Raw genomic sequence first — 26415 nt, 5'->3', positions numbered from 1 at the left:
CAGGATATTTCGTGTTCCCTACAGTATGAGCCCAGCCAAATGAAGAGGAGATATCCAGATGGTAAAACAATAGATGCTGCTGGGAAAACTGCCTTTTCGAATAAGGAAAAACACAGTGTGTATGTAGTGTAACAAAAATAATAATAGTGCTGTGTGGACAGTGGATTTGAAATTTAATGGTAAAATAAGGTGCAAAATATATAATTAAAAGGACAACATGGTATAACCTAAAACATGGGTTCTTAAACCTTTTGTTGCCAGAGACCACTTCCAGATGAAAAGAATTCACAAATAACCCCATATGATTACTGCACATTTTAATTCTTAGTAATCTCCACCGCCACCATGTCATTTACAAAAAAAACTCCCCTGGTTATATGTGCATCATGGAGCCCAGACCCCACTTTGAGAACCATGGGCATAAATACAACCCGAATACAAACGGATGAAACATGACTTTACTGTGACTTAATTAGGTGCTGTACATGCACGATTTATTGACAAACATAACAATACAGTGAGCAAAAGATTACACGTCCAGTGATAAAGACCAGAACAGATGAAACTTCTTTTTTTTTTTTTTGCAGTGGAATAAACACAATTGAAAGGTACAAATAATCTACAGCCCACACTAGTGAAGTCATGCACTATAAATGGTTTCAGTAGCTCAACATGTTAAAATATAAATAAGAAAAGAGTAACTGTCTTTCCAACAAGTCAGTGCTAACTGTAATATACAGTTACATCATGTGCTCTCATGACAAACAGTGTAATGCAGCTTCAGTGTCTAATATAATCTCCCAATACCTGAGATATATATATATATATATATATATATATATATATATATATATATATATATATATATATATATATTTAAAAAATCAATAATTGTACTTAGAATAATAGGAATAATCATAAACAAATGATGTACCACATTTCTGTTTAAATATGTACAATACATAAGTTGGATATAGAAATAAATATTTGTATGTTGTAAAATACCAACAGCATGAACGTATATAGTACCTTAATGCAATCTGAGTGTTTAGTTGTATAAAAGATTCTGTCTTTTAAAAAGGTTTCTGAACATTTTTTGGTTGCATGGTTCACTCCTACAGCAGATGTCTGAGGTAGACAGAAGCAGGGTCACTGATACGGTTGAATAACTACTGCCAATCCTGGTGATTGGAAAGAAAACAAGACATCCATTAAAATCCCCATTAGATTATTGTCATAGTAGACTGAACCATATTGTTTCAAAACAAAGTGTGATGGACCTGGACTTTCCTCAGGGTTAGGTGAAATCAGGACAACTCTACAGCACGCACAGTGAGCCTTAGAGTATGCCTCTGTGTGTACCTCCATGCTCAGTCCCTCAGGGAGACGTATTTTTTCATGACAACAGTGTGCTTTTCAGAACATAGACGTAGTGAGACTGAAAATTTTGTGAGGTTTACTGCATTCTAGTCCCATGCCAAGACTCTCTAGACGCTTGCATGCAAAACTGTAGTAATGTATACCACACCATTTTTAGGGTGTTGCACACAGGTCTGGTTTTGTATCAGCAAACTTTTGAGCACTTTATGTAAAAAAAAAAAAAAGCAACAACAACAAAAAAAAAACAATACGCTGCTTTTGCAGTGATGGTCAAATGTCAACTTTCTGTGAAAGGAGATAGTGCTTAAAACATGTGCTTAAGGCTACAATACTGGCCTGCAAGACCAACAATGAGCAAGTGCATGACATGCTAGAATATCCATCCATCCATCCATCCATTTTCTGTACCACTTATCCTACACAGGGTCGTGGGGAGCCTGGCTCAAGGTGGGGGCACCCTGGACAGGGTGCCAACCTATTACAGGCCACAATCATACACACGACGGACAACTTAGAGATGCCAATCAACTTACAATGCATGTCTTTGGACAGGTAGGAAACAGGAGCACCCTGAGGAAACCTGTGAAGCACGGGGAGAACATGCAAACTCCGTGCACACAGAGCAGTGGCAGGAATCAAACCCCCAGCCCCAGAGGTATGAGCAAAGGCGCTAACCACTAAGCCACCATGCCCCCATACACTAGAATATCTAGTAGTCACAATGATTTAAAACACAATATTTAATACACAGAAATGGATCAAAACTCCAACTTCATACTGGCTATCTTACTAGTAATTCCCCTCTCTTCCTTTTGAATTTCATGACTCTTTTCTCCCCCACCACTTCCCCATCTCCACTCCTACACTCGATCTTTTTTTTAGTGTTGTGGTTTGTTTGCCTAGCACAAAGCAGACGCCACCCAGAATGCTAGTCCAGTCTAGTGTAGTGCAGTTATCAGAGTTCTCCTTCAATATCACTGCTCGCACCCATACCACTGTTTTGCACTTCAGAATCCTTAAATATTTAATACTTTAATAATTCGGAGTTCTTTAAAAGTTTGGAAAAAAACGACTATTGTTAATTACACCTCATCTCATTATGGAGGTTTGTGGCTACACATCTTGTCTGTCAAACTTGAACAAATGAGTTCATCTTGTTCAATTTGGCTTGTTTAATAGTTTCCTTAAAAGTGGATTAAAGTTGAGTGCAAAAGAACCAGAGTTGTGAAGTCCAGCATCATAAAAAAAAGAGAAAGGTAGTGTTTTAACCTCTTTAAGCTAATGCCAGGTAAAAATGGGGATTTCAGATGTAGACAGACAAAGTACTGATCCAAGCAGCACAACTGTGACCCGGATACAAAAACAAATAAGTAAATTAGCCGTTGCATTGTCTACCACATTGCTCCAACAATGAATTCAACAGTCTGGATACAAGATTCAGTCAACTAGTAACAATGCAAAACGGTTTCAACTAAAACACTGTGATTGATCTGGTCCTTATCCACATGATTATAGCTCACACCCAATACTGATTCTGCTGCAACGCAGGGTTTGTAGTCCTGCAGAACTGTGTGGCTTCAAGAGCCATGTCACCAAAGGAGCACAGAGACATGGATTGCCCATAGGCAGGGTTGCCTGTCTGGAATCTCGTCAGAGCAGGACTACCAGGGTTGCTTGGGCTGAGAGGGGTTACAGTGACTAACGGAACCATTGCAGTCCTCTCTGGATGACCTTGATAGTGTTTACTGTCAGGAAAGGCTTTAGGAACAGAGGCACCATTCAAAGATTTTTTCTTTTTCTGCTTGTTTCGACACAGTAGTAACACCGATATGACAACAATCACCACAAGTAGAAGAGCGAGCAGTGGGAGGATGATGAGCATGGGGTTGGAGGAGGAGCTGCTCTGAGACACTGACTCAACTCTCACTGGTTGGTTCCTCATTGGGACAATTTCTTGACCAAGAGTTGGTTTAAGCATAGTAGTAGCATGAGAGTCACTGCGGTTCGAGTTACCCCAGCGATTGCGGCCCTTGAGCTTTGGTGCGGCCTTGGTGACCAGCGCTGAAGGCTGAATTGATGGAGATTTGGAAATGAGAGGAGAGCTCATAACTGTGGTTTGGCTGGATGAAGCAGTACTTCTTGTGTACAATGAGACAGCTGTGGTTGTTATGAGAGCAGGGTCACATGGCACAATGCTAAAGACGAACTCCCCATTTGCAGGTTGGAGGTTGCCAGCTTTTAGGACAAATCTTAATGAGTCATTCACCTCTTGAACTGCAGTAAGGTTGGCCTTTAGCTCAATGGCAAGTTTTTCCTGCTGTAACTCGCTAAAGAAAAATGTCTTTGTAGGTTCTGCTTTTTTCCCCTTTCCAATCTTTATAATCTTGCCATATATTGGTGGGGACAGGATTTCAAACAAGGGATCGGCACCACTTATCAGGGCAAGCTCAGAGACATTGAGAAAGTCTGCCTTAAGCTTAACACGAATTTCATTTGATAACTTTACACCTTCTGCATACAAAATTAAAGGCTTAACTGTGATGTTAACCATTTGGTCAGTCAGGTTTGCCTCCGATGTGAAGGCAGTGAACTCAAAGTTATCATGAGAGGATGCAAGATTGACCATATGGTAACTTAATCTATGTGCTTGCAAATCATTCTGATTAAAAGCAGTAACCTCTTCATTGTCCAAGAGAAGTTTGCCATACTTTGGCGGAGCAGTTATTTTATATTGGACAGTAGTGTTTTTTCCATTAGTCCCTGCAGCCAGGTGTGACTGGTTGAGCACCACTGATGTTTGTCCCTGCTCCAAGATCAGATCTGTTTGATTGACAATTGAAATGGAAATCTTCAACACCTCTAGGTTGAAAAGTTTGTAGATTGGCCGGTGATGACCATCGGTGACACTGAAATAGAACACCCCAGATGCAGGACTGCCATCTTGGACAAAGAATACTTCACCATTGTTGATCTGGGCTTGAGAAAAGGTATCCACAGACACATTTAGACTTCCTATAAGAGAAAGGAATCCATTGCTAGGTTTGCTGATCACAGAGTACTGGATATCTTCTGGGGAGTTGTCAAGGTCTTCTACATTCAAGTTGCTGGGTCCAAGAGCCACAGTGTCTCCTTGAACCACTTTGAGGCTTGGTGCTTTGGTCTTCAGGACAGGTGGCTGATCATTCACCGGAGTGACCGTAATGTTAAATGTTTCCTCTAACACTTCACGGTCATCCTGAGGGCGCTGTGCAGGTTTGCTCTTCAGGTTAAGGAAAGCATCAAAGACAAAGTGGTCTTGCGTGGTCTCAGAGTTGTCGTGTTGGTAGGTTATTCCATATTTGTTCAGAATGAACTGAGAGAAGTATGGCTTTTCCTTTGTAAGATTCCGTTCACCCACAATGATGACACCATGTTGAGGTAGTGACGTGACCTGGAACCAGACGTCATACAAGTTGCGACGAGACTCTGGCTGTTTGGTAAGGAGATTTGATGCATCCAGCATCATTTTGTCAATGACTACTTTGTCTCCTTCTATTACCACAGCTCCTGAAACACAAAACAAAGTTGAGAAATTCTTTGTTTTCTTTTACAAAACACCTACGCAAAATTACAAAATAGACACTACTGGCCTGACCGGTGACTACTGGTGAATCACCAGTGACCTTGCATAATGAACTGCTAGGTTGTTTAGTTAGTTTTCACATTTGAAATTGTGATTAGGTAAAACAGGTAAGTGGAAAATCAGTGGTTTAATCATACCCGTGTTTTGAAGAAGGAGAGAGTTTTGTTCAGGCCCCGCATTTTCATAAGAGATGTCGATATCAAAGGTCTGAGCCTCAAGGCTTGCAGGAGGTGATGACACAGTGAACATGAACTTGTCTAACGCTGCCCATCCAACAGAGTCGACACTTTGTTCATATGCCACCTTACCCTCATCAACCTGGAATGATCACATTTATTACAAGTGAAACAACAGCCGTGTTTGAATTTGTTTCCTGTTCACCATATAGTGCACTATTTGGCATGAAGTCGTTTTATCCAAAATGATATTGCCTGGTTAGTTTATTATTATTATTATTATTATTATATTATATTATATTATATTATATTATATTATATTATATTATATTATTACCCATAGTGCACCATAAATCCAGTGTACAAACGTTGCACACTACCTCTGCACTAAACTACCACAATGCATCGCATTTTCCTTGAGCTAAGAATTATTGTCAGGATGGATACTGGAGCATACTGGATGGGTTCGCTTCTGAGTCGGGTTCCTCTCAAGGTTTCTTCCTCTTAAAACATCTTAGGGAGTTTTTCCTTGCCACCGTCGCCACTCAGTGGCTTGCTCAGTTGGGATAAATTCGCACCTTTAATATCTGTATACCGTGTTGATATTTCTGTAAAGCTGCTTTGAGACAATGTCTAATGTAAAAAGCGCTATACAAATAAAATTGAATTGAACATGTAAATTATATATATAAATGACATGTAGATCTAAATATAAATAAAATTGCTTTTACTTTTCAACGGTGTATTTAATATGTGAAAACACTTTCAGTCATAGTAAATCACTTGTGTATTTTTGGTGTATTTTACCATACTTAGGAGAAGCCTAGTTTATTTTGGATGGTATTTTTATGGTCTTCGTTCACTAGGTAATTTGGAGCATTTTAATTGTTCATACGTTGGTAAGTATTTTCTGAATCCAGTCTGATGTCTCCGTCTCTCCTGCCTATATAGTGCACTATACTGAACAGTTTTATAGGAAAAACTGAATGTGAGTGAGTGAAGGAGCGATTTCACACACAGTGATGATTAATTTCTATAATTACAAAATATGACCTACCCAAGATATGAAATATAAAGAATATTATATTTCACAATACAATACAAATCCTGTCATCTAAAATTCACAATCTTTCCCCTGTTAATATTACTTCAGATGATTTATCCATCCCCCCCAGCAGCTAATAAGACAGATGGCATAATGACATATCCTTACAGCAACGCAGATTCACGGAAGATAAATGTATAATTTATTGGGTTATAATTGCTCTCTCCATGCAAATCATGAGTTTTTACAGCACTCACCATTTCTTGTGTGAAGGAAGAAATCTCAGTGATGGACTTGTCTGCCTGCACAGTCACCAGCTTTCCAAATTTCGGGGGATTAACAATGGTGAAAACAATGGTGCGGTTTGAATTGTCTTCATTGTCATTGGTTGTTGTTTTGAGGACATCTTTTGAAATGGAGGATAAAGCGCCTGGATTGAAAACAAGGCTAAACATTAGTCCAGATGAACTCCAGCTGTTAAAAGCGCAGTTAAAAAAAAACAACAGCAAACGTCTGGCACTTGCTATAAACATTACCACATCACTGGGTATTTGGATGCTTTGATGGCTGAATGTGTTTGAATCTTTGTGGCAACACCTTTTATACACTTGTGTTCATCTGAGCTAAATTAAAGCTTTGTTCTTTAGATGGCATTCACAGGGGAAAAAAACAACTTAGAACGATGATGAGTTCATGACTTTGTTTTTTTTTTTGAGATTTTGTTTCTCTCGTTAACACAATTATAGTAATAAAGCCAGCCCAATTATAAGCCCTGTTGGGGAAGTATGCTACTAAAATACACTCATTTACAATCAAGGAACGACAATCCTTTCATCAGCTCGCTTTTATAAATGTGCGTACAGCATATCTGAGAATGAAAGGGGAAGAACATTTAATTTGTGATCGGGATAAATACTTCCTCATCCGGTCAAAACCACGTGCAAAGTTCCATGCGATTTTAACATAATTATTCATTTATTTCTTATTACCCATGTCACTTACAGCACTGAGCACTTGCTTTTTTTGTTCAGCAGGATGAAAAAAAAAAATATTCAAAAAGGTACTGATGAAGTGTTTCGTGTGTATAGACAGCAACCAATAAAACATGTGGGGAAACTGGTTTCCATAGCAACAAGTTTTATCATGTAAAAGTTTTATCACGTTTTATGCCAGGACGAACAAGGAAAAGGTGAACGTCTCAAAGGACATTAGACAGACTTTGTGTTTTTTCCGCACACGGCAATAAAGTATAGTCACGTGCAAAGGTTTGCGTACCCTTAAGAAGAAAATGTTTATTTGTAGTCTTTATGAATGAGTCTTCATTATCACATGTAAAAACTGATAAGATTTTTTTTTTAAAAGCCCAAAATTATATCAGTGCATAGGTTTGTACGTCTCTTTCTGAGTGATATAAATATTTCATATCTCATTTATTAATTGATGTAGATTTAAATATACAACCCCCAATTCCGAAAAAGTCGGGATGCTGTGTAAAATGTCAATTAAAACAGAAATCTCATAAAGTCTGCCTGCATAAGATATTCTTTTTATACCTAATCATGTTACTGACCTGTTGCCAATTACCTCCTGTATACCTCCAGCTGTTTCTTTTTAATAACACTTACTTTTCCAGCCTTTTGGTGCCCCGTCCCAACTTTTTTGAGACGTGTTGCGGCCATCAGATTCAAAATCGCCTTAATTTTTCCTTTAAATACTACGTTTCCTCAGTTTAAACATCTGATATAATTTCTGTGTTCTATTGTGAATAACATATGGGTTTATGAGATTTGCAAATCATTGCATTCTGTTTTTATTGGCATTTCACACAGCGTCCCAACTTTTTTTTTGGAATTGGGGTTGTAATAATTTGTATCACTCTTTGCTCTTTCAACTTTTTAATTGCTTCCAACTTCTTTACCTCCTAGTAAGTAATTCAAGCTTTTGCAGTTTCTTTCCTGACAGATCTTTGGTAACTCTGCCAGATTGCTTGCCAATTTCTTTTTTTTTTTTTTTTACACTTTGGAATTCTATTTTTTATATACAGCTTTTATATCAAGCTACATTTTCCCTCGTTTGTTCATTCAAAAACCATGGGCGAGGCAAACTTTTGCACTTACACAGCACTTAAGTTCAGACTGTAGATGAGTACCTGGCACCAGTCACTCCCCAAAAACCCCTGCTGAATGTGCCAACAAAACGATTGCCAATGCACATTTACAGGACAGAAAACAGGCACACCAGCTGTTTTATATACTGCCCCAGACAAAACAGTGAGTAGGCAGCTGTTTTTAGCACTGGGGATTAAATCCGGCATATTACTAAGAGTTACTAAATTAAGTCTGGAGTCTTTTCAACATAACATGTTTACCATTAGGCTTGTTGTGCTAAGTGGAAATACTTGAAAGGACTTTGCTACATAGCTTACAAGCTATTAAACTTTTAGACAGGGTGTTTATGGTCATGGCTGATATGAAGCTCATATTAAAATGTAGGAATTAACGACAGGAGCCTGAAGGAAGGCATCTTTTGGCCTGAAGATATGAGCTGGTTTGTTTTTTGAATGCCATGTACACTCGGTTTTCTATAATGCAAAACATTAATGTTTTAGTGTTTGTTTGCCAAAACAAACCGCAGCACAACATGTGTGTTTTGTAAAATACAGTTGTGCTTGAGCAATCTTGGTGCAATAGCAGACTTACCTGGAAACACCTTAAGTGGACCGCTCCTTTCCATGTGGAGAACAAGTGTATGAGCTGTTACACTGAATATCTGCCTTGGAGCAAAGTTCACCCCATCGTTCACCTGGAAGTTAAAACCTCCAGCCGTGGCTCCTGGAGAAGACAATAAAGCAGACTCAATGAGGGTGACCGTGTGGCGTGTATGGTACCACTGGGACAGCTGAGAATTTACGGTTTTCATTTGCAGTGTGAAATTAATAATGGGTAGCTCTTACTTTTTCTATGGCTCCTGAAGGAAATGCAGGATGAATTGGTAAGTTATTATAAGTATATAAAAAAAATATAAAAAACAGTTCTAAGCGTCTTCCTACCCATACCTACTATAAAAGTCTGTAACATGGTGCAGGGTTAACCTTATTTGTAGTTTTTCTATTATAGACGTGTTTGTTTTTTACGAACCTGACACATCAACACCGTGCCTTGTGATGTGTGTCTATTTTTAGACCTTGTTATTTGATCCCTGGAGAAACTGCACACTATTCAACAGCATGCATTACTTCAAATACAGAAGTATTATTTTTCTCAACCTTACATCAAAACTCAATGGCCCTTCACCGAATCTTTGGCTGAAAACAATCCGTCACTCTGGGCTTTGAGAAGCATCATGGTTGCTCCTTCGTGATTGTAAGATACACAATATGACCCCCCCCACACACCTTTCTGTTTTTACCACATGGAAGCATATCTGGGTGGTGAATTATTTACCACGGTGCACGAACAGTAGTTGTCCCTGGTCTATGTGAGCCTGAGTGAAGTTCATGACCGGTCTAGTGGGAGCACTTTTCAGTGCCAGGTGACCATTACTGGGTTGAGTGGTGAGGTAATGTAGCTGTTCTGCAGCTGTATCTTCATCCTCTGCATTCAGATCTTCAGGAGTGATTTCGGTCATAGAGCCGACCCAAACCTAATTAAAATGAACAGAGATACAGTGGGGGTTCAGTGGACTGATGCAATCGTATGCTGCTAATTAGAGCTAGGCAATAAACGTTCTAGTAGAATACCATGATAACAATTCTTGCTGATGTAATCAGGATAATATTTCGCTAAGTAGCTTTGTTATCCAAGTTTGTCTGGTTTTAGGTTATTTCTACGAAAAGATCAGACCAAATACAACCAATTTAATCACTTGGTACGCCCTGTCTCCTTTCCCTCAGTCTGTGTTCAAACATTAGCAAAGCAGCTGCAACAAAACCATAAACAGTATTGAATTTTCAAAATGTTTATCATACCTTAAAATATATATAAATAATTGCCTAGCACTGCTAAATTCATTATTATTATTATTATTATTATTATTATCCATCCACCCGTCTTCTATACCACTTTTCCTTTTCAGGGTCACGGGGAACCTGGAGCCTATCCCAGGGATCATCAGGCACAAGGCGGGGAACACCCTGGACAGGGTGCCAATACATTGCAGGGTACAATCACATACACATTCACACACCCATTCATACACTACGGACACTTTGGACATGACAATCAGCCTATCACGCATGTCTTTGGACTGGGGGAGAAACCAGAGTACCCAGAGGAAACCCCTGCAACATGGGGAGTACATGCAAACTCCATCCACACGGGGTCACGGTGGGTATCGAACCCCCGAGGAGGTGTGAGGCGAACGTGCTAACCACTAAGCCACCGTGTGCCCTTATTATTTATTTATTTATTTTTTGATTAAAAAAAAAATATCAATCAAATATTAAACAACTGACTAATAATAATTTTATTTACAACTTCCAAAATACTGACACAGTACAAAGTATTACTACACGTATTATAAATGTTTAATAAACAATTATTTATAATAATTATTCTTTTCTGTTTGTAATACTTACTATAAATACATTTAAATTTATTTTAATTTGAATTTTCTGAATACTGGCTGTAAAAAATATATTGCAGAGCATTATTACATTTATCAATAATTATTTGAATGATAACTATTCGAACATGAATTATTAAAGTTAGAGTAAATGTTCTGACATTCAGCAGACATCTTCACTGCTTAGTCTAATGGGTGAAACAGTAAAAAAACAAAACAACAACACATTATTAGTTGAAGGACGGTGTCTATAAAATGTTGCATCTCATGGTAGGCTGTAAATTCTGATCATTCTGATGACCCAACAATACAAAGGTTTATACCTAATTATCCGAATAAAGCACTGAGCAGTCCATTATTTACCGGACAGTCACATTTTTTTGTGCCGTTTTTGTCCTTGAACTGCTGCACTGTGGATTTGAACTAAACCATGTCATTGATATTGATGTAAACCTCATAAATCATAGTTTAATTCAGATCTGGTGTGCCAGCTCACAGAGTCAAAGCAAAGAACATGTTACTGTCCAATATTTTAGACTGCACTGTGTAGGTCTCTCAAAGCACACGTCTCAAACACATCTCTCTCAGATTCCTGATTACACAAGTGACTCATGTGTGCTTTTGTAAGTATTTCAATTAGCAGCCTAGAGTCAGGGTCATGTCATTCTCTCTGTGAGGTCTCAAGGTCAACGAAACATAGATGTGTGTGCACACTGAGGGAAGAAAAAAAAAAAAAAAAGTCACACTGCGGTCTGAACAAAAACAACTCAAAAGGTTACCGTGTGTTGTCATACCTGAACGTAGTTAGTAAGGTACATTTGTTTTGAGATGAGAGCAGATATAAAGTGGACATGTATGCTACCGAATTCTCGATTCTGATTGGTCGGAAGGTGTCGGTTAATTTTTTTATAACAGCAACTCTGACACTAGTTCCACTTGCAATGCAAATCATAAGAAGTAAATGGTTTAAAAACGTGTGTGTAACTGTTGGTGAAGTTTCCCCAGAGCCACCAGTATCGGTGCTTTGCAACAGTCAGAGATGAAGTAGGGGTTTGGGACGGGGAAATGTTGATGCTACCCTTCTGAAGTGCATTGCTTTTATATAAAAGCACGGTCTGGAGCGTGTCATTCTGCTTATTCCACAGCGATTTGCCAACGATGATGATGATGAATTTAATTTATTAATGAAGGACATGTCACACATTTTAATGGTGTGTAGCTGGATTTAATGTCGTGAAACATCCGAGAAGCAAGTTAGTTCCTGTTCTTACTACGTTACAGCTGCGATAAGCAGTCAGTCTATCAACAGCCTCTCTCTCTTTCTCTCCCACACACAAACACACAACCGGCTATTTTTACCAAGAAAACAGAAAGTAGTACAGACACCCGAAAGCTCTTATAACTCAGATGTCTTCCAGAAAACTTCACCTTATCAATGATTATAAGAACTGCTTTTTAAACAACATCCCATTTTTACATCTGTTTATTATTAGTCTTAGATTATGCGCAGCGTCCGCCATACAAGTTCCTGTGTATGAGCTGTTACTTTAAAAGCAATAACACATTAGAACTAACATGAGCGTTAATGTTAGAGCCAGAATTAACTGTGCGGTTATACAAAAATAATGCACCTTCTGCCCAATCAGAATCAAGCATTCAACTATACTGTGGTATAACCACCATGGAAAATAACTCGTTTCACATAAAAAAAGATAAAAGTATGATGTGTCATTCTTTAATAATAAATAAATAAATAAATAAATGGCAAATTGCTGTTGTATAAGAGGAATAAAACACTACAGGGTGTGCTGCTATAGCAAAATAATCAACCCCGCTTTAAGTCTGGCTACTTCACACCTCCCAGTCATCACGTTTTATATACTTTTTTACTTATTCAAAGACTCAGTCAGCAGGTTTGAACACTGGTATATGTTATAGATGTTATATGTTATAAATATAATAGTAAAGCAGCCATTTAAAATTGATAATGAAGGCTTCCGTGTGCACTTCAGTAAAAGCTCCGGCACTTTTATGTCAGTTGTGCTTGCTGGCCCTATGGATTGAGTAGGTTCATATTATGTGCTGGTAGTCTTGTTTCTCAAATATTCAGAGTGAAACTTGCGTTCCTAGCCAGCTTTTTCATGTCACGACAGATGAGTGGACAAGTCAGTGAGACGGAGTGAAGGCTTCGCTTTAAGGAAGCCACAACATCCTGTTAGCCTGCTGTCTGCCGTGGTGAAAAGACGAGAGAAAATCACTAACAATGTGAAAAAATGACTGAAGTTAAAATATAAGGTGAACTATACATTTATCGGTGGACTTGTGATGGAATAGAAGGAATCTGATTTGATTTCGAAAATACTGTGACTACTGAGTTACTGACATACATCCAGTGGCCACATTATTTGGTATTTGATTAACCCATATGGAGTGTATCAGTCCCTTTCTGTCTCATCCATCAATGATGAGACCCACTGCTGACCCGGTGTTGAATAAATTTAGGTATACGCAACCTGATAAAAGTTTAACCTGCGAGTAAAGAATACCCAAATCTGAGTCTTTATGGAAAGAAAACTTTGCCTTTATCATGCAGAGGTTCTGTTTTGTAAATGTTACTGTAGAGCGCCCCCTGGTGGCAACCTAAAGTATTCACGAGAACCTGATTTCACACACCAAAACATGACTATAGAGTAAAATAGTCAAATCTACAGTCTCTTAAGCTGAGCAAAGTTCATGTTCCCGTGTAGGCAGTGAGTAATTTAACACGCTCGACATATCTGATGTCTGCGACGGTTTGTCCAAACTCTGTTAATCCTTCAGTGCGCTAATCCTTACATTTCACAGCAAATGGCTATTGAATGCCTGGAGGAATCCAAAGCATTTAGGACAGTCCTTTTGGTGCCTCTCAAATTAGAGCCAGAGTCTATAGTTAGACTCTATGTAGATCTGCAGTCATAAAATGAATGCTTTGGTACAAAGTAACTTAAACACAACACCGCATACCCCTGTGAACAATGAAAACCCAAAGAAACATAATAACTTGGGAACTATACTTTCAATCCAGGACTGTGTGTCTTATAGAAAACATAGAGATTTATCAAGCACTACATGCTCTCTAGTGTCTAAACCCTTCTTCTATTGAATACTGAACCCAGAGGATTTGAAGTGCACCCACCCTGAGGACTTTGTTGGCCGTGATAACCGGAGGTTCATCATTTACTGGTGTGACTTGAACATGCACTGTCCTTGGTATGCTGTGTTTCCGCAGATCCGTGGCATTGGCTATAACAGTGAAGTAGTCCTGTAATGTCTCAGAGTTGTCGTGGACATAGTAGATAAACTCCTGCTCCACCTGGATCAGTGCAGTAGAGAAAAACAAAAGACATGAGCTAGTGAATGAAAATAGAGTGGCTGGAACAAATGGGTTCATGTTACAGTTATGAGTAAGACTTTAATATAACTACGAACAGTAGAGAATGTGATACTCTTTTGGTAATACTTCGCTTTCAGTGACTCACTAATGGTGAAATGTGTAACTACTCGGTCAGATGGTTATTCAGTAATAGCTCTGTTCTCTCACTGATTTTGAAACGGTTACATTTTGGAAATATTAAACTACTCTGATTCTTTATTATGTTCTTGTACTTGATTCGTTATGAATGCCAATGTGATAATCTGTACTGTATTTATACCACAACCCTGTTGAATTATCAGTGGTGAATGGTCAGAAGTTGTCAATTAATTTTCTATAATAGCAGCTCTGACAGTAGTTCCTGCTAATCACAGGTTTATAATCATTTGCGTATTATAATATGGTATAATTTCTGTAGTAACATCGTTTACAAAGAGACTTGTACGGTGGACGTTCCACATAATCCAAGTAAATGGATTTTAAAAACATGTTTAAAATAACAATAAAAAAACAACAACATCTAATCATCTACAACCCCAATTCCAAATAAGTTGGGACGTTGTGTAAAATGTCAATAAAAACACAGTGCAATGATTTGCAAAGCTCATAAACCCATATGTTATTCACAACAGAACATAGAAAACATATCAAATGTTTAAACTGAGGAAACGTACCATTTTAAGGAAGAAAAAAAACGGTAATTTAGAATCTTATGGCCACAACACATCTCAAAAAACTTGGGACGGGGGCAACAAAAGGCTGGAAAAGTTGAAAAATGTTTAAAAATCAGTTTAAACTTTATGTTTTCTATGTTCTATTGTGAATAACATGTGGGTTTATGAGATTTGCAAATCATTTGCAAGTCTCCAGTGCCAGCGCAGTGTAACAGTCAGGTGAAAAGCTGTAAATTTACAGGACAGAGGATTTTGAGCTTTGCGGTTTCCCGAGAAAGTGAAAGAACAACTGTTGCTTCACACCACCCTGTTGTTAAGCATTTTTCTTGCACCTTTATACTGTATATTATGCTATGTATCTCACCTGTTTTCTGGTAAAATATGTTGTGGGTGTTCCTGGGAAACGAGAGTTCTCAATGTGTCCATGCATTGGTCCCTCTGACACGTAATACACAAAGTGAAGCCCAGAGAAATGCTGGCTGGTAACTCGGATGATCTTTTCTGTCAAGGCTTTGGACGCTCCTTCTTTCAGCGTAACATTGAACACCTCAACAGGTATATATCGAGGAATGATAACCACAGACATAACGATTCCACTCAGCTCTGCAACCCCGTTGCTGGCTTCCAAAACGAAGGAGTCGTTCACCTGGTCAGGCGTTATCTGTACATACTGGACATTACCAGCGTTGATGTCTTGTTGTGTGAAGGTCATTAAAGGGTCCTGCTCACGTCCCTGGAATTGTTCTTTATTGCTAACAAAACTTCGCAGATATCCATAAGTTGGAGCAACTTTGACAGTGAAGATGATTTCATTGGGCAAATTTGCTTCATGAGTGACCTGGAAAATAAAAAAAACAAACAAGACCACTGTACTTTAATATCAAAGCGTTAAATGGTTGGAGGAATAGAATTATAATTATTATAATAATAATTTTTCACCTCAAGTTTACTGCGTTCAATCTTCACTGGCTTTCCCTCGTCTACCACTAAGATTTCCTTGTTGAGTATGACAGGTGGCTTCTGGTGGCTTTCCAAGTACACTTTCACATTGATCCTGGCTTCCACAAGCAACCCTTTTGCTTCCACGTTGATACTGAAAAATTCAGCCAAATTCTTGCTGCCGTCATGGCGATACGACAGCAAAGCATTCTTCAGTTCATACTGGGTAAAAGAGTCAATTTGCTTGTCTTTTAAAAACAATGCTCCGTGTTTTGGAGAGTCATTAATCTTAAAATTGATTTCACGGTCTTCCCTGATGTCCATGTTTGTAACCACACTGAAATTAGCAATGCTGAATGTCCCGGCCTGTCCTTTTTGGACCAACAGGCCTGTATTGTTGACGACCTTAAGGTACGGTTCCTGAGCGCTGATATCCAACAGTGAGGAGATGTAGTGCTTGCCATCCGACACGAAAAGCACAAAGCGGCCAGAGTTCATCCCACGGTGAACAAACAACACTCGCTTCTGTTCCAAGTCCTCTTGGTGAAACTGGTACAGTTTGTGAGACGTGTCATTTACAAACACTAGATCGCCTATAGGGATCCCGCGGCGGGTGTAAACAAGCTGCCCATCACTAAAGTCGGAGTCTGCATCATGGTAGCACAAGTCATCCAACGTCAACAGCTTCTGTCCGTTTTTGACAACATGGAACACTTTATCCACGATTCGAACAGGTTTCTCATCATTTACTAACTGTATAGAGATGTTGAAGACACCGTCTCTGGAGCCGACCTCATCTTCGTTGTCGAGGCTCTTTGCCAGCGGACTTGTCGAAGCTGTAAATCTGAACTGATCATGAGTTGTTTCGCTGTCATCATGGATGTACATGAGGCGCTCCTCTGTGATATCCTGATTGGTAAAAGACATCAGATTATCATAATCCTTGGTTGAGTTGGACAGGTTGATTCGTGCTAGTTTGCCATGTCTTGGCATCTCAGTGACTGTGTAGTAGATTTCTTTAGTACTCAGAGTCTCAGCAAACAGTTCATTGTTCGTAATAAGTTTGCTCTCGCCTTCAAAAACTGAAAGTCCACTGTTTTTAATGTAAACGCTGTTGATATCTGCTCTGATATTTATCCTGAATACGTGACTAGTTGAACGAGCGTGCTTGCTGAACACCTGAAATTCAAACCGGTCACTTGTGTTCTCAGACGATCTATCGATTAGTTGATATTCCACTTCCATGTTAGTGATGTTCATTTGGCTAAATGTTGAATATGTACCTAGCTTTTCATTACTCAGCAAAATCAACCCTTTCTTCGTTGAAGAGAGAAGCTTGAAATAAATCTCGTCCTCAGTTAAAGCCGCACCTTGTGCCGTCGCATATAGATGCTCTGAATCAATCGCAATTCTTCTGATTTTGTCCATTTCGAGGACTTCATTTCTCTCCACAATGTAATTAATCCATTTAGTCTTTATATTAAACACCAGTTCTTCTGTTGCTTTTGTTGCAATTGTGATTTTACACTTGAAGTGATCGGTTACATTAGCAGACTGAATATCCTTAAAGGTGCTAAGGTATCTCAGACGGTCTTTCTCCAAAACTCGTTGAGAGAAAGAATGAACGAACTTCCATTCTCCATTTGAATGAAGCTTCTGTAATTCTCCAAATCTTGGCGGCTCAACAACATCATAATGAATGTCTACTACTTGCCTTACTGCATTTGTCTGAATGGCTAACTGTGTAGTGGTTATTAGAGCCATTTCTCCTTGAGTGACCTCCACCCCAGTGTTGTTTATAATGCTGTATTCCAATTTAACCGCCATAATTCGTAGCACCACCGTGTTGCTTATCTTCTCTCCATCACTAACCCTCAACACTATCCTTGAGTTCCTTACTCCGGCGTGGGCATAGTTTATTTTTCCTGCTTCCAGAGCTGAATGAGGGAATGAAGTAACTGCCTGACCAGGGTTATCATCAGTTTCCAGAAACCCAGCATCAACATTAAGATTTCCCAATACAGAGTAAACCAAATCTGTGGAGCTGCTGTCTACATCTGTGGCTTTCAACACATCAGTGGTTAACCTCTTCCTAGAGTTCTCCAGTAGAACAAAGAGATTTCCTTCAGGCAGGCTCAATTCAGGGGCATCGTTTGTTGGTGTTACTGTCACATTGAATCTGTACGACTTCTCTCCCTTGAGGTAGCTCGGTGTCACTTTTCTGCTACTGGAGAACACCGAGAACATGAAGTAGTCTTGTGGATCTTCAGAACCTCCATGGATGTATATCACTCTGCCATGCCACAGGTCCAGCATACTGAACGTATATTCTTCTTGCTCCTGGTCCACATCAAACCTCAATTGACCATGCACTGGCTGCTCTTCGATTCTCAACATGATCTGAGACTGACGGATTCCGAGCTTCTTGAAATCCAGGTTCACTTTGATGTGTTTTGATTCCAATGATGCGCGACCACCCTCAGGGACAACAAGGTTCCTAAGTTGCAAGAAATTTTGTCCATGCCCAGCAACCAGACCTTTTGCAAGGGTGGACATATCTATAGACGGTAACTGAGTGACATATTCAAAAATCTGACTCACAGTACTCGGGCTCAAAGTGGGGCTAACCTGAGGTTCCTTTTCCGGTTCACAGCCGACTGAGATGTCTTTGGTCACCAGAGCGTCTGGGAGACCTGTTAAAATGCCATTGATCTTAATATCTCTAAAGCATCCTTTGAAGGAGCCACCTTTAATGCGCTTTCCTGCCACTGATGACAGGCCCACCTTTCTGACTTCAGAGCGAGTACCATCATCTACGCCACCAAGGAAAAGAAAACCTTTCAAATGCAAGGATTTTGATCTGGATTTAATACTAGACCTCACAGTCTCTCCGTCGACGGTTAGCTGCAAGCTTTTAGAGGTGAAGTAAAGCTTAACATAATGCCACTTCTTGTCATTGATGAAAGTAAGAGAGCGGAGCTCTGTTCTCAATCCATCTCTGCCCACCACAGCAACAAGTAAGCCATCGTGAATCTCCATGGCAACAAAGCCCCCTTCTCGAGCAGAATTGTACATAATGATTCCCTCTGGAGCTGATGTATGTACCAAGCATTCAAGAGTCCATTCTTGCTGTGCAGACCGAGGAGGAAGAGAGACGTATGCCCTGGAACTGAAAAAACTGATTGCCTCCTCTTCATTAGCAAAGAACTGTGGACTGCATCCAAGAGAAACCTCATAGACGTTCTTTAAGCCAGAGTATGGCCTAAGCGATGAGAGGAGGTTGTGCTGATTAAATAGCACTTCATCAAGGCAACCACGGAAGCCAGTGAGGTCAGTAGGGAGATAGACTTTATCCAATCCTCCTGTCCCACCAATATATAAACCATCACTGATATCCAGCTCTTTCTGTGAGCCTGGAAGTGTCTGGCTGGTCTGGACATGCTTGTCCACAGTTAGGTTTACATTAAATCTGTCATGGAGAAGATCTACTGTGTGCCAAGCCAAGTCATTCAGTGGGTTCCCTTTGTCTGAGTGTAGAATTCGCTCACCAGAACCAAGATCCAACTTTGCCTATGGATGAAAATCAATCTACATTTTAGATTATAGTTATAGATTATTTAATTTATTTTAAAAAGGACTCATTTTTTTAATCACTAACCAAACACAATATTTAATATACACATATTATATAACAGCCATATTTTTATTTTGTAATATATTTTTAGACCACACAGCTGTTAAATTCTTCTCTGATTGGTCAGAAGCTGTTGATTAACTTTCTATAATGGCGTGACCTGGTGGAAGTACTGGCTGTACTTCAAATCACAGGTTTATGTTGGTGCATTAGTTTTAATAAATTACTCATTTACAGGGACTTTAGTGATGCTTATATTATAATATATAATATAAACTGAATAAACAACAGATTTTAAAATGTTTATATTTAACAAAGAGGTACAATCATATGATAAATCGTTCTGTAAGGAGGTGTTTATTTAACATTTATGGAGTCTTGTAACAGTCAGTATGTTTCCCACAATGGGAAAGTCTTCAAGATAGGAGTTTCCAGTTTCTGGGTAACATGGTAAGTTTTTTTTTTTTTTTTAACTCTTCCTTATAAATTTAAAAAGCAAGGGAAAAAAAACTTTTATCACTGACATTCCACAACATTAAATTATTAACTATTAAACTGATGAAATGCATGACGTTCTGTTCTTTAGTTAATAAAAGCATGTTATTGTTGGCAAATCAGTGTGGGATAAGAAGAATAACACGTGCTGTTATTGGAAAGTTCTAGCTGGTAGTGTTGCTCAAACCTGGCACTAATTAGATTCCTCTAACAGCACACATTGTCATGTTTCATTATTTATATTATGTACTAGTCATGTAAAAGAAGCAACATCCCTGTTTCCTGTGCTTACAGGCTCAAATAGGTATGTCACGGTCATGTCACAGAGAAGAACTACTTGGATAGACTTGTCGAGTCTTGTATAACAGCTGTATAATCACACTAACGTGTGATGTCTTCACTATATGGAATTCTCGTCCCAGGAACAAAATGACAAAAATCGGTGTCACGATCGAGATCTAGATCTACAAAGCTGAAACATCAGACGTACTGTCTCGAATATTTACTTTGAATGATGCGACTTTCACGTGAACGATTCATAAATGCAGGACTTTTCTTTGACACTTTCCTGTGTTGAAAAAGCTCTGTTCTGCTGATTTCATCTGACACTGCCACGGTGAAGCATCTAAAAGAGGGAGGTGTTATCGGTACTAAAAAGAACAGCTACATGTTGAAAAATGATGAAGAAAGCTACAATGAGATGATCATTTGAAAAAATCTGCACTGTTATGGTTGCACTCTAACATCATCTCACTGAGCTTCGCATAAATATCGATTGTGGTTTTCACTTCCACAGCTGAACCGATTAAATACCTTTGAGCGGAAAGGAACTGACGTGTGCATTTCAGTGAGTGAACGGTAGTGAGCCTCACACACTGTATAACATGATGATAGACGTGTACATGACTTGCCTGAAGTCTGCCAGAACTGAGTTCCAGCAGCAGGTAATCGCTTTGCCCTGCAGCCAGGAAGAGCACACCTCTCTGGCTAGACGTGCGGAAGCGGACACGGAGTGTGTTGAGCTGAGTCGATTCTTTCACTTTTAACTGCACAAATCCATCACCATAAAAGGAAGCTGAGAGAGAGCAGAGAATATATTTTACATAGACATACAATAAACAGTAAAAAAATTATATATATATATATATATATATATATATATATACTATGCAAATATACATGGTTGATATACAGGTCTTAGTTGGCTGTTAAAGGAATACCTCAGCATTATTCACACTTACAGTATCTCTATCTACTACACATGTAGTTAATGTGTAATTACAACAAACAAGAATTACAAAACATTTTCCCATATTGAGGAAAAAAAAAAGGAAAGTCTACTTATTTTAAATTTACTCATAATGAATGTCTAACAACAGTTGTTGGGGCCGTCAATAAATGTTCATGCGAAACGTTTTTTTTTATTCAGGAGATCTGGAGAAATTATCTTTTCATAGATGGGACTGGGGGCACACAGTGGCTTAGTGGTTCGCCTCACACCTCCAGGGTCCGGGGTTCGATTCCCACCGGGGCCATGTGTGTGTGGAGTTTGCATGTTCTCCCCGTGCTGCGGGGGTTTCCTCCGGGTGCTCCGGTTTCCTCCCCCAGTCCAAAGACATGCATGGTAGTCTGATTGGCATGTCTAAAGTGTCCGTAGAGCATGTGTGAGTGTGTATGTGATTGTGCCTTGCGATGGACTGGCACTCTGTCCAGGGTGTACCCCGCCTTCTGCCCGATGTTTCCTGGAATAGGCTCCAGGTTCCCCCGCGACCCTGAAAAGGAGTAAGCGGTTGGAAGATGGATGGATGGATGGATAGATGGGACTGTGGAAGTTACCTGCCACTTTGATAGGAACTAGGACTTTTTGCAGCCGATACAGATTACCGATTTCTTGTCATCATAATCGGCTGATCGATCAAGCTTTATATAAGTGATATGTAAGCTTTCCGTTGACGGTCACTGTTAACCTTTTTTTCCCCAGATGAAGTAATACCACAGATGTTGCCTTGGTTATATTATTTACAGTAATGTTGTAGATTGTTGTTTAAATTGAGAATCAAATAAATAAGCACAACAAATATTCATGTTACAATGAACATTTTAATAAGCCTTTAAAAATACACGGCAAATGGGGAATTTTTCATTGTTTCTTGAGGCCTCGTAATAATTCCACACTGGCGATGACATGAACATGACCGCGGTGCTAAAGTTTAACATCGTCATGTGTTTTACGTCCTCACATTTTTTACGTCATCAAACTGCGATCGGTTCGTGAGATCGGCCAAATTTAGAGACTACAGATCACCGAGAATGTGATTATCGGGCGATACCGATCGGCAGCCGATCGATCGGAGCATCCCTAATTAGGAACGCATTGATGCAATTAGCCAATCACATAGTAGCAGTACACTGTATAAAATCCTATACACAGGTCAAGAGCTTCAGTTGATGTTCACATCAAACATCAGAATGAGGGAAAAAAGTGATCTCAGTGACTCTGACCATATGAGCTGGTTTAAGTACTTCAGAAACTGCTGATTATCTGGGGTTTTCACACTTATCAGTCTCTCAAGTTTTTGCACAGAATGATGTGGAAAAACTAAAAGTATCCAGTAAGTGGCAGTTCTGTGGTGTTGATGAGAGAGGTGAGCGGAGAACACCCAGACTGGGTTGAGGATAGCATGTCAAGGATAGCATACAACAACTACATGAAGCTGTTACTGAAGATAAATGAATGTAGTCACGTTGGATAAAACTACATAACACAGCTCTCTCTCATGTCAGTCAAATTTATTTATACAATGTAACAATGAACACACATTATATACTCGCATGTTTTAAACCCTTATTGATAGAATTCAACAACTGCCCTTAAAGGTTAAGGTCAACTGCCCTTCTAGGTGAATTTTGAGTAAACAGAATTTCTGGTCTTCTCTCAGCACAGGAAGTCGTTTTAAAACGAGTGTTTGTGGTAATCACACATACGCTACAGACGTCAGAAACAGAGTTAAGTTGAAAAATGCTGGGCCTTTAAAGCTTTACCACACAGACTCTGCAGGACGAGAACTACAGAATACTATATTTTTTGTTGAACTCTTCCCTTCTTACCTAAATATATCATTTGAAGTGAGAACCACACATTTATTTTTTTAATCAAATTTTCTAAATTGCCTGTTGCCTTTAAGGAAAGCTGTGATATGCATGGTACTGCCAACAAAACACTATAATGTGTGTGTGTGCATGCGCTGGCATGCTTGGACCCGACAACACGCTGCCACTACAATAAAAGACCGGCTACAGAAGGCCCTTCGGCCGCAGCTGTTTCGCTCTCTACCCCTCTACATAGCCCTGTGATCTCCATACTCTGTCTGCACTCTCATCAACCTCTCAACAAATGTGTGACCTCACCTCAGTGTTTAAACACTCCTGAAAAGCCTTGATTAGTGGGTTGGTTACATGTGGCGTCTACTTTAGCATCAAAATGGTATGTCAGATTTGGTTAAACGCCATGGAGAATTCATGCCACTGTACTGCGCTTGCTTTCTCTTAACAGTCCTCTGAAATATCAAACACATGACCTAAAGTACTGAAGTAAGTCCAAGGGTATACCACAAACGGGATACAAGAATGAGTTTTTCTGGCTTGAATAAATAAAAAAAAAAAACAGATGTGGAGGAAACATCAGTCATGAACAACATCTTGAAGAATACAGGGCATGTCATGTCATCACACCTGAGATCAGGCCTTCTACCGGACACTGTGTACATCCAGCTGTAGATAAGGCATGTGAAATATGTGAATGAAATCCACACTTAACCAAATCTAACATTACTGGCTAAAATAAGGCATGTAATTATGTACATTAAGAACGTTTAAAACGCCTGTTTGGTTTTTTCCCCCGAAAGTTGAGACAAAAAAGATGATCACAGGGACTTCCTGCTCATTATTGACAACATTCATTAGATTGATGTGGTGTTCTGAGAACAGATCATTTGGGGATAGCTTTTCCTTTCCCTAAGCATAACAAATATATAGTTATCAAGTTACTAAGATGTAATGAAGAAGTATACGCTTGATCCTGATTGGTCAGAAGCTGTTGGTCCATTTTCTATAACAACACTAGTTCAGCTACAAGATGTGGTTATTGTAATATAATATGGTTTCTATAGTAACAACGTACACAGGGACTTATACGCCAGACACTCCACATAAACAGATTTAAAATATATGTAATTGTTGACATAGTGAGGTTTTTTTGGGAGGAGACGTTCTTTTAGCATGTATGGAAGGAGTCTCCAGTGTCAGCGTTTTGTAACAATCAGAGATAAAGCTGGAAAACTTTACGTTTTCTGACACAAGAAATTCTTCTGGATAGAGGACTGAGGTTTCTTGGAAACATGACAAGCTGTATATTTTGTTTAAGAAAAAAAAGTCTGGTAAGGAACTGGCTCTTTATATCTGTTGTAATGTAAGAGAGCACAACATTTAATGTTGTGCTGTTGTTCCACAACATTAAATGTAACTATAAATGGATAAAAAGTACATTTACTTTCTAACAATGTAGTCATTTGAAAACTGATGTGCTATCAGAGTTATAAAACACTGTATAAAGCACTGCAATAAAAAAAATTATTAACCAGCATCATGTCTCGCCTCATCACCCCACTCAGTTGTTGATTGTTTTCCTATAACAGCATGCACCATCATGTTTTACTACTTACAGAAGCAAATTGCTATTTTGCACAGCTGTCTTTAGTGCTTAAAAAATGACATGTTTATGAGTATTTACAAAAGGAGGGCTACTTTTTAGAAAGGAAAAAATCAGGAAACATGTTCCATTATTTCAATAAATGATCGAAAGCTAAGAGTGATTCTCTTAACGAGTCGCTTCTTTAGACTTTTTTTTATTTTCCAGCTTCACGAACCAAACATTGTTTCACTTGCACATATCGTGGTGTGCCGCGATCATACCCTCTCGACCCTTTCTCTCTCTTCAGCATCGATGATCGATGAGTCTGCCACAACATTGAGAAGTCTGGACGAGTTTAATCTCACGTATGTGATTGACTTACTGTAGCGCTGATATTTCTTTAGAAATTTGTTTTAATGTAGAACTATGAGTTATAAACTAAGTTTACATATGAATTGCAGAATTTGCAAAATGTTTTTTTTTTTTTTTTTAAATAAGAGGGATCATAAAAAATTTGCACGCCTGATTCTTAATAGTGCGTGTCGTTACCTGGATGATCCATGACTGTTTTCATGTTTTGTGATAGTTGATCACGAGTCCCTTGTTTGTCCTGAGCAGTTAAACTGCCCACTGTTCTTCAGAAAAATCCACCCGGTCCTGCACGTTCTTCACTTTTCCATCATATTCTGCATTGAGCCCTTTCTAACAGCGACTATATGATGCTGAGATCTATCTTTTCACACTGAGGGACTCATACACAATTATTACAAAAGGTGCAAACATTCACTGATGCTCAAGAAGGCAACACGATACATTAAGAGCCAGGAGTGTGTAAACTTTTGAACAGGATGATCGGTGTAAATTGATATTATTTTGTCTTCTGGGGAACATGTAAATATCTTATATAGCTTATGAAAGGCAGAACTACATGAAAAGAGATAAACAAAATAATAACAAATTAAACAGCCAATGATCATGCAGGTAACTACACATAGCAGTAAGACTCATGTAAACTTTTGAACTGGTTCATTTGTGTAAATTCAGTTATTACTGTGTCTCGTGGACTATAATGTAAACATCTGTTATGTGAAATAGCTTATTCAGGGCAGGACTAAATATAAAACAACATGCTATGTTTCTGGTAACTCTTTTTATTATTATTTATATACTTTTATTTTTTTTAATTATTAACCTTTTGCAGATGCTGTATGCGTGTGTAAACTTCAACTGTATTTATTCAGAAAGAAAGTTTAAAATATAATGTATACATTTCCCATGTGGGTCTGTAACATAACAGTGGAACTCGCCACTAAATAACGAGTGAGTGGGGAAAGAGAAAAACTATTTCTTAGGATGTTTAGACAAACCGAGAATAAGAGTAACGCTTTATTTAACCTGTTGCATGGATAAGTCGTGTGTTTAAATATTTTTTTCTACATGTTTGTTTGTTTGTATTTAATGAAAGTTTGGAGGTCCTATAACTAACTTACCTCCTCGGGCCACTCCGACAAACAGCAGCAGAAACCCGTAGGAAAGTAAAGTCTTCATTTTACCCGCCTTGTTTTTATTCCGGTTCAACGCAAAATCCCACAAAACTACGAGCCATTTTATTAGTCGCAGTTCTACAAACACTAAAACAGCACTCAAAAAAAATCTAAACTAAACTAAACCCCTTTAACCAACTCAACTCCTCTCTACATTCCCCATGTAGCTCCGCCCACTCCAGCTCCCCTGCACTACAGGGCTGCATCCCAAACCACTGCATCACTTCCCACTTCCCAGAAA

General features: G+C 38.9%; 1 protein-coding gene across 1 annotated transcript; it reads right to left on the bottom strand.

The window, feature by feature from the left end:
- Positions 1 to 440: 440 nt before the first annotated feature.
- On the bottom strand, positions 441 to 26358 carry cspg4ba (chondroitin sulfate proteoglycan 4ba). The gene is made up of 10 exons (XM_017452379.3): positions 26121 to 26358; positions 20852 to 21015; positions 15812 to 19381; positions 15237 to 15710; positions 13962 to 14138; positions 9667 to 9865; positions 8923 to 9054; positions 6481 to 6653; positions 5140 to 5320; positions 441 to 4926 (listed from the first exon to the last, which is right to left on the bottom strand). The coding sequence occupies exons 1-10, from the start codon at positions 26176 to 26178 to the stop codon at positions 2897 to 2899; spliced, it is 7158 nt and encodes a 2385-aa protein (XP_017307868.1). The 5' UTR covers positions 26179 to 26358; the 3' UTR covers positions 441 to 2896.
- Between the last annotated feature and the right edge of the window lie 57 nt (positions 26359 to 26415).

This window comes from Ictalurus punctatus, chromosome 22 (assembly GCF_001660625.3).
Source record: "Ictalurus punctatus breed USDA103 chromosome 22, Coco_2.0, whole genome shotgun sequence".
Lineage (NCBI taxonomy): Eukaryota > Metazoa > Chordata > Actinopteri > Siluriformes > Ictaluridae > Ictalurus > Ictalurus punctatus.
Note: the sequence above shows the minus strand (reverse complement) of the source record. Positions and strands in the feature narration are given on the sequence as shown.